This window comes from Rattus rattus, chromosome 1 (genome assembly GCF_011064425.1).
Source record: "Rattus rattus isolate New Zealand chromosome 1, Rrattus_CSIRO_v1, whole genome shotgun sequence".
Classification (NCBI taxonomy): Eukaryota; Metazoa; Chordata; class Mammalia; order Rodentia; family Muridae; genus Rattus; species Rattus rattus.
Window position 1 is genome coordinate 1,078,167 of NC_046154.1, and position 19,781 is coordinate 1,097,947.

The 19,781-nt window shown below is 52.2% G+C and overlaps 1 protein-coding gene across 1 annotated transcript in view; it reads left to right on the forward strand.

Moving 5' to 3' along the window:
* Shb (SH2 domain containing adaptor protein B) overlaps positions 1-10,357 on the forward strand; it is a 108,525-nt gene extending 98,168 nt beyond the window's left edge. Inside the window, exon 6 of the mRNA XM_032891214.1 lies at positions 9,564-10,357. Coding sequence (XP_032747105.1) covers positions 9,564-9,747 — 184 coding nt within the window. The 3' untranslated portion in view covers positions 9,748-10,357. The remainder of the gene's footprint in view (positions 1-9,563) is intronic.
* Positions 10,358-19,781: the final 9,424 nt, after the last annotated feature.

Genomic DNA, 19,781 nt, shown 5'->3' on the forward strand with positions numbered 1-19,781 from the left:
CTGGAGAGGGGTCACCTCCTGTGCTTCCTTCCCAGGGCAGGTAGAATGCCCAAGGTCTGTTAGAACCGGAGCCTGGAGCTGCCCCCAGATAGGTGTAGTAGGAATATTTCGGCCCAGAGTGGGGAAAGACTTTACCATTGCAGAGCCGAAAAACACACTGAAGGCAGATCCTGGTTCCACGGAGGCCCAGGGAGCTGCAAGCCTGGGAGTGTCTTCAGGGGCCCCCTAAGAAAGGCCCTGGGGCTCTGGGCACCTGTTGTGTGTTTGATCAAGCGTCTAATTTGCATATGCAGGACCCCCTCCATAGTCATCTGGTCCCCTGTCCCATTGTAGGAAACTGTAGCAGGCCAGGACTCTGAGCTCTCAACACTGGTTCCTGAAGACAGAGGGGCGTTTTCCCCACTGGGAATCACTGTCGTTCCTGTGTCTGACTTGTTGGCAGGCCACTATGTGCCTTTGAAATTCCAGAGAGGAGAAAACCATCTCCTGGTGGTGTTGAGGACTGTTGAACCTAACCTAACCCAGACTGCAGACAGAGCGGGAAAATGGCTGCTTCCTCTCCTGCCCTCCTGTTACCTGATCTCATAGAGATAGGTCACAGGTCACAGGTCAGAAGTCACAGGTCTTTCCCACAGATGGCCTGGACAGATCACAGTTTTAGTAGAGGGATTTGGCCCTTACCACCTTCCCCATCTCTCTGCCACTCTCTTCATCATCTCTTCAGTGGTGCCTTCTGTCCCAGAAGCTCTGAGTACAGTAATAACTCCCAGCGAGCGCTCAGCACCTGCTACAGGCCACGTTTACTGATAACCGTGTTAATTAACTCATTAATTTGGCTTTTAGAAACAGGATCTCAGGTGGCCTGGGTTGGCCTTAAACTCAACTGAGTAGCCAAGCTAACCTCGAACTCTTGATCCTCCTGTCTCTGCCTCCCAAATGCTGGGGTTCTAGGATTTCCCTGCTTTCCCTTCTTCTCAGGTGGATCCCTCACACAGCAGTGTGAGTTAATTTTCATCTTCGTAGACTAGGATGCCTCCCGCTGAACCCTGGGCCTCACGCATGCTAGGCAGGTGCTCCGCCCCTGATCCATACCCCTCTGTTTACTTTTTACTTTCCGACAGGCTCGTGAAGTTACCTAGGGTGACTCACTGTGACCTAGGCTGCCCTTGAGCTTGCAGGCTCCTGTCTCGGCCTACTAAACAGCTACAATTACAGGTCTGCACCGCCAGCCAGGTAGAAACAGCGTACGTTCCTGGTGCCACGAGACAGGACTTGATGTGGGGAAGTGATTCTCAGGCCAATAAACAACCACACTGCCAGTCTCACCTGCTCTGCCCAGTGATACTCAGCAGAGCTGGGGCCAGCACCCAGCCTAATGAGGGAGGCTGGAGCCAGAGGGCAATTTGGCCATCAAGGGTTTGAGGTTGCCAGTTTGTCCATGAACAGCAGGCCAGACAGGCTTGGGAGTCCATGCTGGTTCTGGGCCCATATAGACCAGAGCCAGCAGACCAGATGGACAGCACTTGTGTGGCAGCTTCCTCCCAGCAGGGGAAGTGAGGCCCATATTGGGGACCCAGCCCTGGACTCTGCATTTGCACCAGAAGAGAGCCTGCCTGCCCTTCATTGCCAGCTCAGCCCTCTAGAGCTCAGGTCAACCTTTTTAACAGGCAGTGAGAAGCCCTTTGCTCAGAGGGGCAGCGTGGGCCTCAGATCCAGAACTGGCTGACCTAGTGACCTGGGTTGTATCTCCTTGTCTCCCATGTATATAGGTCCCAGGCCCAGGAATGCCCCACTCCTGTGAAGTACAGTCCCTGGAATCTGGTTATGAAGACAGGAGGGATGGGGGCCATGATTGATTCTTGAAGTTGTCCAGAAGCCTGGGGAGCAAGCTGTTTAGCAGGTCCTCTGTCGTGTCATAAGCCCTTACCAAGGAGCCAGGTGGTAGGCAGGCAGGCTGGCTGGCTCATGTGTTCATCCTGAAAGTGTCTGGGAGGGCAGCTGGCTGTGACCCCTGTGCTGGTGACTAAGGAGTGTGGCTTTCCCCTGACATTATCAACATTCTGGGCTAAGGAGTTGTTTTGTGTATTGCCGTCCACTGAGAAGCATCCTTGGCTCCTCACTAGATACTAAGCCCTGGACTCTCCAAACATTGCCAGATCCCTCTCAGGGAAGGTAGGTCATCGGGCCCAGTCGAGAACCTCGGTCTCCTAAGGACACTGTGGGCTGGGAGAGACCCGTCCTTTTGTCCTGGATGGATTCTGTCCATCCTCTTTGGCCCAGGCTGAGGCTGTGTCTGTCTCTCCAAGCCCAGAGAGCCACATGGATGGCGCTCAACAGAGGTGTCCCCATTCTTCCCTGTCCAACCCGTGCAGCAGCGTCTCTCACTGGCCTGAGAACATCAGTGTGACGTGGACATTTAAGGAAGGGTTCTTTGGGGGGTTGGGGATTTAGCTCAGTGGTAGAGCGCTTGCCCTGGGTTCAGTCTTCCGCTCCGGGGGAAAAAAAAAAGACAAAAGAAGGGGGGGGTGGGTTCTTTGGAAAGTCTTGGATGGCGTTTTGCTGGGGCAGACACATGAGGGAACATTTTGTTAAAGTGGACACAGGTGTGAAAGACTAAAGGCAGACTCGCTGAAGCAGACACAGGAGAGGAGGATCTGCTGAAGCAAGCACGTGAAAGGACACATGATAAAAGGTTTTTTTTGCTAGTGACACGCATGTATTGGTCTGCCTTACATTGTATAGTTGATCTGCATTTGTCAGGACGCCATGGAGAGAAATGCACCAAAAACCGTTTGCCTGTGAGCTGCAGTTGTTGCAGCTTCCAAGGACTCGGGCTGATTGGATGCTCGTGCTAAGGCAAGGCCATGGAGGACACGTGGTGTTTGGAGGGAATAAATAGGACTCCATGGAGTGACGGAGACAGAGCTTGGCTTGCTGGTACAGCTAGCTGTGCAGCTGTTGTGAGTCTCCAAGTCTTCGCTGATCTTCACTTCCCTGAGAGAGACACAGATGAGAGAATGTCTCCTGGTGTCCTGTTGGTCCCTCCTGCTGACTCAAGCGGAGGCTGAGGCCTGGCAGTCTCTGCTAGGTCATGTCACCGCTGTTGCTGATCCTACTACCAAACTGGACTGCTGGTGTATCTGTGAGGTGTTTGCGAGCGGATTGAGCTGCCAGTGCCCGCTCACCTGTGAACTGAACTTCTGATTTCCAGACAGCACAGACTAGAGTTGCTCCAAAGAACCTTTCTAAACAGGTCCATCCCCACCCCACCCTCCACCCTTTCTTTCCCACCATCTCTGGTGGGTGGTGGGCTACAAGAGAGGTTAAAGTGTTTAAGAACCATCATTAAAAGTAGGATTTGAAAAAATTAAAATTGCATCAGCGGAGGGATCTCCACCTTTTGCAGAGGGGACCTTGAAGCCTAGGGACAGAGGGAGGCTGTCCTGTGGCATTGGCAGGATCACACTGAACCAGCATCTGTGACTTGGGTCAGCACTTGGGACAGTCACAGCTGCCGCTGCCACCAATGCCACTGCCACTGGCACTTCTCTAGGTTTCATGTCTTAACCCTTGAATCAGGATGGATGGAAACATTGACTCTGGCGGGGAGGGACACCACCAAATCGTACACTACTGCCCTGTACATGTCTCAGCCAGTGAGAGTCTCGCTCCTTCTTCCTAAGTCTTGTCATTAACAGCGTCTAGGATAACACTTCATACAAGTTTTTCCCCTAAGAAAACGGCCCTTCATGGTCTCTTCTTGCCCTGCCTCCTCTCGGTCTGTGAAAGCAAGCCTTTTTTTTTTTTTTTTTTTTTGGTTTTTTTTGGTTCTTTTTTTTTTTTCAGAGCTGGGGACCGAACCCAGGGCCTTGCGCTTCCCTAGGCAAGCGCTGTACCACTGAGCTAAATCCCCAACCCCGAAAGCAAGCCTTTTACTCTGTGTCCACCCGCCCGTTTGTCTCTGTGAAGATGGCACTGCGTCCATGTGTCGTGATTTACAGAAGGCCCTCACCCTGGGATGTCACTTGAGGAACACCAGGCACCTCCCTGAGCCTGGTTCCTGCTGGTGTCTACCGAAAGTGTGATAATTTAGCTATAAATCAGGCTGCTTGGCTCAGCAGGGCTTAACTTTTAGACGTCGGTCACCACGTAGACGAGCTTTCGTTATCGCTCTGATGCTCCGTGGCGGTCTCGGGATGCAGGTGCTCACCCTGTGGCTCTGTCAACCTGTTCTGTCCACCCACCTCTTGGAACTCAGCACAGCTCTGCTGAAAGAGGCCCTTGGAGAGCAGTCTACAGTGAAGGATGCTGGTCTGTCCACGACCCCTGGGAAGCTCCGGGGTCCTTGCCCCGTGACCCAGCAAATTGCTTCCCCCTCACTTCGACACTAGCTTTTCACATCTGTGCAGTGGGCATCTGTGTCTACCGCCAGTCTCCTGCGTTTGTCGTGAATCGAGAGAACAGTCACGATCTTCCCAGGCATCTCCGGTGATCGGGCCGTTCCCTCTGCTTCCCAAACACTGAGGCCTTATCTACTGAATGCTGTCAGATTATCCTGTCACGGAGGCCGCTTTGGTTTAAGGTGTCACAGGAGAGAGGACTCCCTCCTTCAGTGTCACTTAGGCAGGTAGCTTGAACTGACTAGGGAGGCCTGTCTTTTGATTGCTGTGAGGGTTTATAAAGCCCTACAGGGCAGCCACACTGGTGATAGATACCTAGTTCCCAGGCGTGAGGAATGTTTCCCTAGAGAAAGCAGTCCTAGCATGATGCTTCTCAAGGTCAGAGTAGGTGGGGACATCTGGGTTTATCTCCATAGGATCCAAGCACTGAGAGGATCATGATTCAATGTTAGCCTAGGCTACATAGCAAGCCCTTGCTGGAGAGGGGAGAGGGGAACAGAGGCAGGATGGCTGCCCATCAAGTTAACACAAATGTGCCTGTCTGTCGTGGGCAGGTGGTATGTCCTGCATGCTGAACATAGAGCCTGTCCTCTCAGGCCTCGGAGCATAGTCCTTGCTCTGCTGGGCAGGACAGGCCTCTGTGCCCTCCACCTTCCTTGGTTGTCGAGCTCATTTGAAATGCATGGCCTTTTTCTTTTTCCTTCACTAATCTGCTCCCGAATCTGAGTTCCATGGTCAGAATCACATGGTTAACAATGGCCTAACAAGAAGAAATGCAGCCCCTTGGGACCCAAGGATAGGTAGGAGTGCCCTGACTGAGGCTTAAACCTATGCCCTCTAGGAAGACAGGCAAAAACTGGTTCATTTGTGTGAACCCATGCAGAGGGCAGAGGCTAGTTCAGGGATCCCACACATGAAGTCTGAACTCCGAGAAAGGAGTCTGACCATGTTGAAAATCTCATGGTTTGAAAGACATGGGTTGCGCTGGAGAAATGGATCAGCAGTTAAGAGCACTGGCTCCTCTTCCAGAGGTCCTGAGTTCAATTCCCAGCAGCAACCACATGGTGGCTCACAACCATCTGTAATGGGATCCGATGCCCTCTTTTGGTGTGTCTGAAGACAGCTACAGTGTACTTATATATAATAAATCTTAAAGAAAAAAAAGAAAGAAAAACATGGGTCTTTATACCTAGCTTACAGGGTTGTTCCTCGCAGAGGTCCCTCTCCCCTCAGGAGCCTTTCTGGGCTCACTCTCCAGCTTACGCTTGAGAGCTTACAGCTGGGGAGGAGTCAGAGGGTGACAGTTCCCTGCACTAGGCAGACCCTGTCTAGGCAGCTGATGAGAAAGGATGGTAAACCCGGCATAGCCTGGACACAGGCTAGCAGGTGCTATGAGCCCAGAGCAGGAAGTACGTTCATCTGGGAAGCATCACAGCCAGCAGATAGGTCCCCGACCGTGGGGTCTCACAAAGCAGGAGAGTTCTAAGACCGCCTAAATCCATTCAACTGGGTGACTGATCAGAGAAGATGAGGTCCCCATGGTGGCTGCAGGCCTGAGTGAGGGCTGAGAAGGGAGCTCAGGCTGCTGCAGCCAAGAGACATAGGTCGTCCTTGACTACACAGCAGGTTTGAGGCCAGCCTAGGCCATGTCCCTGGAGGAAGAGAGAAAGGAGGAATTCAGGTCCAAATCCTGGCCCCAGCTTTCCCCATGGAATAAGGTCCAGGGTGTTCCGAGCCTCAGTTTCCCCATCTGCAAGTGATAACCAGTTGTGTCAGCTTAGCTCTGCCTGGTGGGGTTTGAATTCTGAATAGCCATTGGGGACCACGGGCGGTCCAGAGCTGAAGAATGTGAGGCGTTTGCTCAAGAGAGCATCTCCCCATCACCTCTCCAGTCAAGGCAACGCAGAAACTCCTCGTGCAGGTTCCTGTGGCTAGTCTCTCTATGCTAGTCCCATAGGGCTACCCCCTCCTTCGTCCCACATAAATATTATATGCTAGTGTTTTTAAGTCATTTCATCATGAAAAGAAACGATTTAACATAACTATTACCCAGGATTCTTCATGAAATATGCATCAAGCAATTAGGTCTAAAAGCGAGAGGTGAGGCCTCGCACCCTAGCTCGGCAGCGGGCAGCTGTGGGTTGAGTGATGTTTTATTAAAGCTCATGATTAGGAGGCGAGGTGGGGCCTGTTATTAGGCCAGCACGCACCAGGCCTGCTTGGTGATCCGGGGGCAGTGACAAGGAGGTGCTTTTTGTGATGGTAATGAGCGATCTAAGTGCCCTGTCAGCCCCAGCACCCTGCCTCCCTGGGCCGCACAAGACTCATTAGACAGGTCACCTGCCAGAGACACCCCTGATTGTGACTTTGCTCTCACAAAATGTCCTATCAAAGGAGATGGAGCCAACAAAGAAACAGTTGGCAGGAGCCTGTCAGCTCCCTGGGAAAGGTGCTGTCCCAGAACCACCAAGGCATCATTGCTGCTACACCATGCCTCGAAGAACACAGGAGCAGGCTCTGCCTGAGCCCACCCGCCTGGCCCTGAATGTAAGCCCCGGGCTCTGGTAGCATCCGCAGCCCCCTTGCCGGGTGCCTCTCTGACCTGTCTCCTCCAGCGTATGGAAGAGGTGAAGGTGTAGCAGCCACAGGCTACTCGTCACTGCAAAGCCACACCACCTCCTCCTCGTGCATGCCCTTGTCTGGTGCATCCGCCTCTCGCCCACGGAGATTTGAATATTTCCCTTCTACTCTAGTTTGGTTTCAGTTGCTGCAATTGTACCCAGCCTGGGCTTCCACCCACCACCAGGGAGGCAAAGGCAGGCAGATCTCTGTGAGTTCAAGATCACCCTGACTGAACTTCTTGGGGTGGGTTACCGTTCTGTCTTCATGGCTAGGGCTTCACTGGTTGGGACAGGCCATTCTCAGTGCCTGGGACAGTTTCGTGTATGGCCTTCCAGCCTGCCCCTCTGGTCTCTGACCTGCCATTGCTTGGTCAGGGGTGGGAAGGCTCTGCTTAGAGGAGACATCTGCTTAGTGGCGCCCCACCCCCACCTGGCTTCACGTGGAGCACCTGCTCTGAAGAGTGTTCTGGGAGAGGATTAGGCCTTGCTACTGATTGTCCTGTCGACTTCAAGTTCCCTGTGTCCATAGAAAGTGTAGGTGGCAATATCCCTGTCCACTGCCCAGGAGTAGAGGCTTACCCTTCTCTACCTGTGGCTGTTAGAGCCGTCCCCACCCTTGCTGCCTGCTGGATGGCACAAAAATCTAGTGTGGAAATCTCAGTAACCTTGTAAGTGCCTTGCCCAGACCCCCTTGAGGTGTAATGGGAGCTGTTATGTCAGCCTATAAGAGCTGTGGTGCCCTCCTCTGCTCCCTCCGAGCACTAGGTTGCTTGGTTTCCATCAACTTCACTTGCAGGCTGTGCTCTGCGGGAAGGGAGGAGGGTGCGTCACAGCCACACCTCATGTTCCCGTACGCCTGCTCAACGTCCCAGACAGGCTGAGCAAGCTTCCTGGACAGCTCCTGGGTGTCCTCTCACTACAGCTCCAGGTCCTCTTCGAAAGCCGAGGGTGAGCCCTTGGCTTCGCTGGGTTTTGTTTTCTGTGACGTGCTGGGTCCTTGCAGGATCCTAGTAAGCGCTCCTCCCCCAACACAGAGGCGATTCTGGGGAGCAGTGACCCTCCGCTGCAGAGCGCAGCTTGCACAGGCTCTGTGATTAGAACAGCACAGCCTTAAAACTCTTGATTTAAATTTTAGTTCTTCACAAGAATTATTCTCTCTTGAAATGTAATTGCTCTCTGAATGGTATCTTTTAATCCCAGGGTAACATCTCTAAGTATGCTATTGTGCGCAGACACATTGCTCCTACACAGTTAGCATTTTTTCCTACCCATTTAGAGAGCATAGCAGATTTTGGAGGGTGGGGGCGTTACACCCAGAGGACAGGTAAGATTTAAGACCCCCATTGGACCATAGAAACCAGAAAAGGACCACGGCTCTCAGAGTCCACACAGAACTCTGGCTTCCCTTGGTAGCCCCGGCTGCTGGGTCCCCTAGGGCTGTTCACAAATTTCCAGGGATGGGCTCTGAGATGGTGGCGCACTCTGTCAGAAACCTTAGGTTTGGGTGAGTGAACAAGACGGGGCAGCCTGTACAAAGGCAGGGTGATGGGAACGTGGGTGAGCCAGAGAGCAACGGGAGCTTAGGACCACAAATGGGAGAGGTCTCTGGGACGTTCAGTGCCAACACTTAGACGCTGGCCTTTATCATCCGTGACCTTGCCCACCTGGCATGCTGATGACCTGGATGCATGATGATGTGCTGGGTGCTATGACGACCCAGACACATCCGCTCCCAGCAGTTGGGATCTGCCACTGCCCTTCCTTCAGGTTTCGCCAAAGTCGTCCTTTCTGGACGGATCTGAAACCAGATAGAGTGGACACAGAAACCTGGCCTGCTCTGCCAGGCTTACATAGACTCTGGGGGAAGCTGAGTGTGGGGGGTGGGTTTGGCACATGTTAATCACAGCTTAGAAAGTGCAGGTAGACTCCTCATGTTTAAGGCAGCCATGTGAAGGAAGGAACTCTGCCTTGGGGTTCCCGGGAGACTGCTGGCAAAGAGCACCCCCTAAGACATGCTTGGTGGAGAGCAAGCGTAAGTCTTCCCATATTCCGTTGGCTATAGCTTGTCTTGTGGCCAGCTGTACTCCAGGGAAGCTGGGAAATGTTCCTAACTCCGTCGCCCCTTCCCTGAGACAGAGTTACCCTCTGTCTAAGAGAATATCTTGCCTGCCATTGCCACGTACCACACTGGCCCAAGGCCACCTGTCAGTTTGGAGCATCTTGGATACTTGCAAGGTTTAAACAGGTCCCTGCCTTGTTACAGGAAGAAGGGCTGGTTTTTACCACCACCCCTGAAATTCCCAGAAGCTTTGGGGTGGAAAGTCTTTACATTATCTGTGGTTTACGCCTGGACCCCAATGCATGGTGCTCCAGGGTGTGGCTAGGACCCCTTGTCCTAGACGGCTGGGAGACTTTGCACCCTTGCCCCAGTGGCCAGGGCTGGCTCCTGGGGAGAGCATGTGCATATGGAAGCTGTGCCCTAACAGTGCCTCCTCTCCTTAGGCACTGTGCACATCCTCTGACCTCTGTGTTTTGTTCACAGGAGCAACCAGGGCTTCATGCACATGAAACTGGCCAAGACCAAAGAGAAGTATGTTCTGGGTCAGAACAGCCCCCCTTTCGACAGTGTCCCGGAAGTCATCCACTACTACACCACCAGGAAGCTACCCATCAAGGGGGCCGAGCACTTGTCCCTCCTCTACCCAGTGGCTGTGCGGACTCTGTGAAAAGACCAGCCTCACCCTGCTCTGTGACCAACCACCGACCAGCCCTCTGTGCTGCCAGCCGTGTCCAGTGTGTGTCGTGTGTATGGTACAAGCACACCACTGCATGTCTTAGAATGCTGTCACCACTTACAGGGTTGGAGAAGGCCTGGATGAAGGGGAGCAGCCTGCTGCCACGCCACCCCAGCCCCTACCCCATCCCCTCCTCGAGTTTCTGTGAATTAAAGTATTTGCAATCCAAAGAGATGCCTTCCAGGGTGAACAAAGGTGGAGCTGCTCCAGAGGTGGGCGGGGCCCTGCGGTGGGTGGGGCGGAGCCCTGGCCTGCATCTCTTTGTTCTCCAGGAACTCACCTGTGTATGGGCAAGGTTTTCCCATTGGTGCTGGGAGCCCAGGAGGCCCTGGGAGCCCCCCTCTCTGGTCTATGTCTGTGTTACTGGGTGTGCATATTGAGTGTACACAAGAGGCCATGTCCTAAGCCGGAGTAAGCCCCCATCTACTTTTAGATGTTCACTCTGTAATCGTTAGATGTCAAGGAACCATTGTGCAGACAAAGAGGGTGCAATTATTTATGGATATGATAGGGTGTGTAAATAAAATAGTCATTTAATATATATTACTAGCCGTTTTATTTTTAATTAAATATATATGTGAGATGTTCTCTGCAGAGGGAAATGCTGGCCTGCTGGTTTAATTCCCAAGCAACATGTGATTCCTGGTTTTGTTGGCTGGTATAGCAGGCCCTGTGAAGGAGAGTGGAGAGCTCCAGTCAGGCCTTGGCAACTTTCTGGACACTTGAGGGGTCACTGTGGACTGTGCAGAAGCGGTGTGACCAAAGGAGTGAGTCAGCGTGAGAATGCAGCCAGACCTGTATTCAGACTGGCCATGTGGCCTCGAAGTCAACCGAGCTTCCAGACTCCCCTCCTACACTTGGCAGCTAATGGCGAATCCGAATTAACCCCTCAGTTACATGGTGCCCAGAAGCCTACAAAGGGCCTTCTCCCCGTTAACTTTCTCCCAGTGCACTGTCTTGAAAGGTGTCTAATGTGGGGAGAGCGGAAGTGGCCTCCCAAGGGCACAGCTCATGAGCAGCCCAGCAGACTCCACAGCTGGGGATGCTACTGGCTCTGAATGGCCCCACAGTCACCTTGTTTAGGGTGAAGTGAATTCCTGATATGTCAGGGGACATAGAACCCTCTTGGTCACCACATGGATGAAAGTCTGTGTGCACACGTACACGTGCAGACTGGTGTGTTGGTCACCTTGCTCTGTGTGACAAGATGGACGATTAAAGGAGAGTTAGGCTTCTCACAGTTCATGATTCAGTTCACAGTGGGGGAGTGTTGGGCCTCAGTAGAAAGCAGATGTGTGACTGCTCCTGCTCACCTGGCCTTCAGTATTCATCCTGGGACCTCAGCCCATGGGGTGATACTGAAGTATACCACCATCACCATCACCACCACCATCATCACCACCACCACCATCATCACCACCATCACCACACCACCACCACCATCACCACCATCATCACCACCACCACCACCCTCACCATCACCACCCCCACCACCCCCACCATCAGCAGCAGCAGCAGCAGCATTCTGTCTAAGCTCTGCCCCACAGTTACCTGACAATAGCCAGGTAGACCTGACTCACTATAAAAGGGGCTGCTTGTCACACACACACACACACACACACACTCTCTCTCTCTCTCTCTCTCTCTCTCTCTCTCTCTCTTCTCTTGCTCTTGCCTTCCTGCCCCCACTCTCTCCCCATTCCCTTACCCCCTCCCCTTCTCTCCGTATGCTCATGGCCAGCCTCTAACCACCCCCCCCATGTCTCTCTGTCTCTGTCCCCCCAATCCCCTCCCCATGCCCTGAATAAACTCTATTCTACTATACCATTGTCGTGTGGTTGGTCCCTGGGGAAGGGATGCCTCAGCATGGGCCCGCCGAGGAACCCCCTTCCCCCACACCTCACGACACCTCCATAGAACATATCCCCCTCTATTTTTTTTATAAATGCATCAATCATCTTATTTTTGAGATTATAATTGTATCACTTCTTGTCTTTCTTCCCTTCAAACTCTCCCATATACCCCACCTGGCTCTGCTTCAAATTCATGGCCATGTTCCCTCGACAGTTAAGCCGCTCTGGAAGCCGCCTCCCAGCCATACCAGGAGCTGTGTCTCCTAGGTGATTATAAATACAGGCAAGATAGCCATGAAGGTTGACCACCTGCATCAGGCTCTGTTGCATCCATGGGCAACAGGAAAGGCATGGCTGTCCTTGGCTGACCAAAGTGCAAGGAAACTGGTTCCAGCAAGGTTCTAATGCCTCTCCCAGATTCCTTCTTAAGCCACCTGGATGGTCTGAAGGCTGGTGACTATTGTCTCCAGTCCATGAGGGCAGGGCACAGTAGATGACAGGGATTTGGTCATCTCCAGCAATGGATTCAAGCCCAGTATTCAGAGGCAGAGGCCTGAGGCAGGTCTGGACTTGCCAAAGCTGCCTTTCAGGTTGGGGCAGAATAGAACTAAAAGCCACTGTTGGGCAGCTGCCATTGGCCAAGCCGTTTCCTTGATTTCTTCCCGGTATGCCCCACCTCCTACTTCATCTTCCTAGTCCCTTTGCTGTGCCACAGTGTCCCCAGCCCCCTCATAACTGCCATAGCTGCCTGGAGCCTCCACAACTGACTCTCCCTGATTTGCATTTTCCCAAATGCACCTGAAGTGACCTGTGTCCCCTCATTGAGGAAGAAGAGGAAACCGAGCAAGCAGCTGCTAGGACCTGCACCCTGGGGGCCTGCACCCTGGGGCCTGCTGGCGGTTGGATGTGGGAGGCAGGCCTGGGGGTCCCCGTGGCTGCTTCACATTGGCCAGTTCAGAGTTGGGCCTCCAGGGCATTTCCTGAAGTGAGCTGAGCCACAAGGTCCTCCCCGGAGGAGGCGCATCCCAGAACAGCCTCAGACGAGGCCCTGTGGGCGGGGCAAGGGGTTCTACATCCTCTGCCTTTGCCCTGTTGGGTGACTCCCGGCCTCCTTCCCAATTCTGCCTTCATCTTCCTGAAGCTTACCCCGGACCCAGCCTCTCGCTCTCCCTAAGAGCTGAGGCGTACAAAGGAGCCAGCCTACAGGATGGGAGATGCTAAAAGGAATTTTTCCCCTTAATTTTATGAACCCCTCCCTTTTCCTCTAACTGTGGCCGGCTTCCTCTGTCAGCGTGTATTCATGTTTTCTTGGACACCTAACAATTGAAAGGGCTTTTCCATCTCAGAAACCCTCACATTCAGGGTAGTGGCTTGATTGGGTTTTTGTTTTGGGTTTTTTTTTTTTTAAATCTGCTGCCAATTAATGGGGGGGGGTGGATGAGCTGGAGTTCTTTGAGGAGGAAAAAAAGCAGCTGCTGTTACACGACCTCAGCTTTTTGTGTGAGAGCACAACCTCCAGCCACCCACCGGCCCCTCGCGGCTCCGAGGTACAGGGCTGCTTTTCCTTCTTTCTTTTTGCTGGCTTCGTTGTTGGCCACAATGTCCGGGCCACTTCAGCAGCTTGTCCTTGAGCATCAAAGAATCATGAGCCCTTTTGGCAGCCCAGCAAAGCAATAAGGCTTCTGCAGAAAGAAAGACTTTCAATTGCAGGGGGGCAGAGGGCAGGGGCGATAGGGGTGGGTTGCGGGGGCGGGCGGGGGTTGACTTGCTGGTCTTCCGGCATGTTCTGGAGAGGCTCTCTGAGCAACCGGTTGTGGGGTTTGGAGACCAGATCGTGAGCAGGAAGGCCTCAAAAGCAGAGAAACCCTTCCACCTGAGGCTCTGCAGCACCAGTCCTCAGAGGACCAAGACATTTAGATGTTCGGTATCTCTTGACCAGGGAGCTAAGGACAAGTGCTCCCAAGGGGCCTAGGGACAGCTCATCAGAAATACTGGGAAAAGCAGGCTGACTTTTAGAGTTAACCCATGGATGCCCCTGAAGGGAGGGGCCCCAGGTGACAGCGCAGTCCAGCAGTCTGTCACTTCTGCTCTCTGCACTTCCTAAGCAAATCTGTTGAAATCTCAAGGGCACGGACCTTTGGGACCCTAGTGGCTCCCTTCTGGCTGAAATGTACCCTGTTGAGTTTTGACTGTGGTTGGTAAACTACCTCTGGTTGTGAGGTCCATTTAATGTGACACTTTGAATGTACGAGTAAGTGCCTTGTTCAGACACCCCGAGCTCATGGTCCGTGTTTAGTTTCTCTCAAATGTAACCATAGGCCCCAGGGATCTTTGCAGACGGCTGCCTGCTTGCCAAAGCAGGGCTATGCCGTCCCCCAAAGGGCTCCCTCTAGATGAGGAAGCTGGGTCCCTTATGAGCTTCTAACGTGGGAAGAAGAGAGTTGGCTCAGCAGACATCATCCACTGAGTGCTTGCTCCCTAGTGGATATTGAGGTGAGTGGACCCCGCCTCTGGCCTCAGGGGGTTTCCTGTGTGTGTGGAGGGGGTGGAGGGGGCAAACAAGAAATAACTCCATGTAGTACAGGCCGTATATACATAGCCGGGGTGTAGAGGCAGGGACATGTGGGTGACTGGGTCTATTTACAACAGACAGGGGCATGGTGGACCCTGGAGAAGAAGCAAGAGTTCACAAGGGCGTGGCTGTTCCAGGTAGAGGTATCAGGTGTCAGAACCAACAGGAGATTTGGACAGGCCTCTCAGTGCATTACACCATTGTAGCAATACTCCAGGTCTCCTGGGGCTTCCTCATTGGAGGTAAATAACCAGAGGGGGGACGGGCGGAGGGGGGGACAAAAGGAGGAACCATTTCCTCCAGAATCAACGGTTGATTTTTTTTTTTTTTTTTTTTTTTTTAAAGATTTATTTATTTATTATATATAAGTACACTGTAGCTGTCTTCAGATCCACCAGAAGAGGGCATCGGAACTCTTTACAGATGGTTGTGAGCCACCATGTGGTTGCTGGGAATTGAACTCATGACCTCTGGAAGAGCAGTCAGGTGCTCTTAACCGCTGAGCCATCTCTCCAGCCCTCAACGGTTGATCTTAAGAAGTGCTAGGGATGCTGGTGTGTGTGTGTCTGTGTGTCTGTGTGTCTGTGTCTGTGTCTGTGTGTGTACGCATTGCTGGGATGGAACCCGGAGCTTTGAGCATGCTAGACAAGTGCTCTGCTGCCAGCCCTGACACTATGGTCATGCTAAGCATCAATCTGCAGCCTAGAATCCTTCTGAAGCAAGAAAGCCCCTCCCTCCATCACATACAGAGCAGCCCTGAGGATCCTAGTGTGATGGGGCCTCACCTCCACAGGGAGGAGGAACCTACCTTCTTTTCCTACTCAAGGGTGTGGCCTTGCTTCCCTCCAAAATAAACCTCCCTGGGACTCATTCTCCCTCAGCACAGTAGTGGTCCCCAAGCATGCACCCATGCACACAGACAGGAAATGCTGGTCTGGAAAGGGCAAATCCTGGCACAAGGACCTGGAGACAGAAAATGTACTTGGGCTTAGCCCGGACCCAAGTGCTACTAAGTGCAACCAGGAAGTCCTAAGGAGAAGGAAGGCGCTTCACTTCACTGACTGTTTTTATCTGGAGGGTTTTTTGTTTGTTTTTGTTTTTGTTTGTATACATATGTGTGTGTTGTAGCCTCTGGGGGGGTCGTTTCTATGTATATGTATACATATATATATAAACATTTGTGTGTGTGTGTGTGTGTGTGTGTGTGTGTGTGTGTGTAACAGACATGGAGCATGAAAAAGATGTAAATCAGTGGGGCCAGCAGGGGAGGGGGTAGAGAGAAATAGAGGACCAGAGAGGCAGAGGCTTGCTAAAGCCTCAGGGCAATCCTCCAGGATCCTGAGCCAAGAGCTTGGAGGTTCACTTTGACCAGTGCCATTCTTGGCAGCTGGGATGGGACTGAAGGATTCATGCGAGTTTGCGAGCTATTTGTTGGTGATGGTGGTGATGGTGGTGATGGTTGTTTGGTTTGGTTTGGTTTTTCCCCTCACCATTGAGGGGGAACCGCTCAGGCTGCCCCCCTCCTCCCTCACAACTTTTCTACACACACACACACACACACACACACACACACACACACACACACACACACACACACACACACACACCCTACCACTCCTCTGCTTTGGAGGACAGTTTCCATAGAGGCTAACTGGGTGGCCATTACTAGCATGGCTCTGGTGCCCTCGTGTGCCTCTTGTTTGCATTACAGCTGAGCCTCAGAAAAAGCAAAATGGAGGTGAGACTAATCCCCTGGAAGGAAGAGGTAGGTGGCAGAGTGGACAGATGAGTGGCTGACCGGCAGTGTGAAGAGGTGGCTGACGGGTGTTCGAGCTGGAGAGACAGGAAGAGGCATCTGAGCCGGCTTTTATAGGAGGGAGGATGTCGTACAAGTACAGGAAGTCCTGAGTGGAGCTGACAGGCTGCCTGGCTCCCACTACAACCCGCACTCCTCGATGCACCCTGACAGAGCTGTGAGGATTCACTTGCTGAGGAAAAAAAAAAAGCAGGGGAGAGCAGGGCTGAGGTGGGGAGAGCAGGGCTGAGGTGGGGAGAGCAGGGCTGAGGTGGGGAGAGCAGGGCTGAGACAGAAGCAGAGCTGAGTGGGGAGAGCAGGTCTGGGGGGGAGCAGGGTTGAAAGGGGAAAAGCAGAGCTGAGTGGGGAGAGAAGGTCTAGGGGGAGAGCAGGGTTGAAAGGGGAAAAGCAGAGCTGAGTGGGGAGAGCAGGTCTGGGGGAGGGGAGAGCAGGGCTGAGAGGAAACAGGGTTGGGAGGGAAGAACAGGGTTGAGGTGAGGGGAGCAGGGCTGAGGTGAGGAGAACAGGGTTGAAGGTGAAAAGCAGGGCTGAGATGGAGAAAGTAAGGCTGGGGTGGGAAACAGGACTGAGTGGGGGAAAGCAGGGTTGGGGGGAGAAGAGCAGGGCTGAGAGAGAGCAAGCAGCCTGAGAAACAGCTCAGCTCATAGCATCCTCATGAGCCACTTCCCCCAAGTTCCCAATCTTCTGATGATAAAACTCAAATGTTCTCACCAAACTAAATTTGTATTTCAGAAACATGTAAAGAAGACAACACTTACGTCACTGATGCAGTTTCCTGTTCTGAAGGAGCTACTCCATCTTCCAGACACAAGCAGAATTGTTTTACTCTAAGCAAAATGAGGTTCATCTGTGCTTCTGGCTGTGTCTTAGTCAGGGTCGTAACTGCTGTGAACAGACACCATGATCAGTGCAGGTTTCATAAGGACAGCATTTAACTGGGGCTGGCTCACAGGTTCAGAGGTTCAGTCCATTATCATCAAGGCGGGACCATGGCAGCATCCAGGCAGGCCTGGTGCAGGAGGAGCCGAGTTCTACATCTTCACCCGAAGGAAGCCAGGAGCAGACTGAGCATCCTCAGGCAGTTGGGAGGAGGGTCTCCAAGCCCACCCCACAGTGATACACTTCCTCCAACAAGGCCACACCTTCTAATAGTGCCACTCCCTGGGCCAAGCACAGGCAAACCATCACCGGCTTCACCCTTCACTTTCCACTTAAGAGAGACCTGTCCTTTTCTTTATTAAATCCCTGAAGGTATGGTCTTCTTTCCCATAGGCCTATGATACAGTGTTTTACTTTATTAACTTATATCAAAGTTTTGGTTATAGCCAGCCCTGTGAGGAATATCTTCATTCAGAAATTATTCACAAATTCATTCACAGTTCTGCTTGGGTTTTTTGTTGTTGTTGTTGTGGTGGTGGTGGTGGTGGTGGTGGTGGTGGTGGTTCCAAGAGAAATGTACAGAAGGCCATTATGGGTCAGGGGGCAGACCCATCCCCAGGTGTTTCTGTCCCGGGAGGCATCAGTTGGTTCTCCACTGTATATTTGAAAATGCCCCCAAACAAAAGCTTCATGGTTACATCTGGAGACCTTTTCCTTAGTAACCCAGGCTTGCTTAAAGCATGAGAAAACAGGCTTAGCATTTTCCTCCCAACAAAAAGAACTAAAGTTCCGGCAGGTGCTGAGTGGGAGTGGCCTGGGCTTAGGCTGTGGAGGTGACTGACTGTCCCCAGTTAAGGCGTTGGTAGAATACAGTGCTCAGTACAGGAAGATAGGAGGTGAACCAGAACCATCCCTTTGGCCCTCGACTTCCTTATTCTTGGGGAAACACAGCACCTGTGGCTCACTCTGCCCCTGCAGCTACGTGAGCCAGTCAGAGATCCCACGGCGTTGTCAGGAGTGTTCCACATGCAGTTTGCAAGAATGTCCTCATCAGCCTTCAGGTAACAAAAAGAAAAGGGACGAGGTATGGTAAACAGCAGAGGCCATGGCAGCCATGTCACCTCAATGGCTAGGCTTACAAGACACAGAGACTTTCAAAACCACCAGTATGGGATCTGTTTCACAGATCAAAGATGCTTTCACCTGATGTCTGACAAGCTGAAACAGGGACAGCCTAGGCCCTCCTGGAGATGTAGGCTCAGAGCAGCACACCCCAACACCCCATCTTTGTTGTTTGAAACCACTCTGCTTAGCCAACTTGGCGTGTCACGCACCTGTAATCCTAGCACTTGGGAGGTGAATGGAGGAGCGTGAGGAGTTCAAAGACATCCTTGGGCTGGAGAGATGGCTCAGCAATGAAGAGCACCACCTGCTCTTCCAGAGGTCCTGAGTTCAAATCCCAGCAACTACATAGTGGCTCACAACCATCTGGTTTTTTTTTTTTTTTTCTTTTTTTTTTTTCGGAGCTGGGGACCGAACCCAGGGCCTTGCGCTTGCTAGGCAAGAGCTCTACCACTGAGCTAAATCCCCAACCCCTTACAACCATCTGTTTAGGGATCCGGTGCCCTCTTCTGGTGTGTCTGAAGACAGCAACAGTGCTCTCACATACACAAAAGTCATCCTTGACTACATACTGAGTTAAATCAGCCTGGGTTACTAGACTCAATGCTTTAAGAAAAGGGGAGGGACTCAGGGATATAGTTCAGTTGGTAGACTGTTTGCTTAGCATGCACGAAGCAATGAATTCTATCCCCAACACCACACGAACGCATGCCCGTAATCGCAGCACTCCATAGGTGGAGGTGGGATCATCAGGGTCAGTCTCCGCTACAGAGTCAATTTGAGGTTTACCTGGCCTACATGAGACCCTGCTGTCTCAAAACAAAACAAAAACAAAAGAGGCTAGCAAGATGGCTCAGTGGGGGGGTTGGGGATTTAGCTCAGTGGTAGAGCAAGCGCAAGGCCCTGGGTTCGGTCCCCAGCTCCAAAAAAAAGAAAAAGAAAAAAAAAAAAAAAAAAAAAAAAAAAAAGATGGCTCAGTGGGTGCGGGTGCTTGCCACCAAGCCTGACAACCTAAGGCAATCCCCAGAATACACGTGGTGGAAGCTGAGGAACAACTCCTTCAGCTGTCCCCTGACCTCTGCACGCACTACAGCACACCCATGCCTGGCTATTATCTAAGTAGTAAGCACCCGTGTTTACAGTTTAAATAATTCCCAGAGTTAATATTATTATTTCTCAACACTTTATTATATAAATGTGGACTCCCTGCATCTTTAATGTACGGATATTAAAATCATATCCATTGATCATGTTCCTCACTTGTTTATCTTCCCCTCCTTACTAGAATTGTCAAGCCCACACACAGGGGCCAGGAGAATGGACGGTCAGCGACTGAGAGCAAGCGTCCCGGGTATGGCATGCTCGCTGTGTGCACACTTGACACTGCACACTGTGAGAGAGACCTCTGCGGTGCCGAGATAGGAGTCTCAAAAAGACCGGTGACAAAGAAAAACCAGAAGCTGGAGCCGACAGTGGAGACTCAGAAGAAGGCCGCAGTCTAGAAGTGATGGTAGTCTGGTGGGAACTGTAGGGCCACGCTGTCCCACAAGAGTAAGAAGAAGGAAGCGGGTGGGTGTGTGTGTGTGTGTGTGTGTGTGGTGTGTGTGTGTGTGAGGTGTGTGTGTGTGTGTGTGTCTGTGTGTCTGTGTGTGTGTGTGGTGTGGGTGTGTGTGTGTGTGTGTGTGTGTGTGTGGTGTGTGTGTGTGTGTGTGTGAGTGTGTGT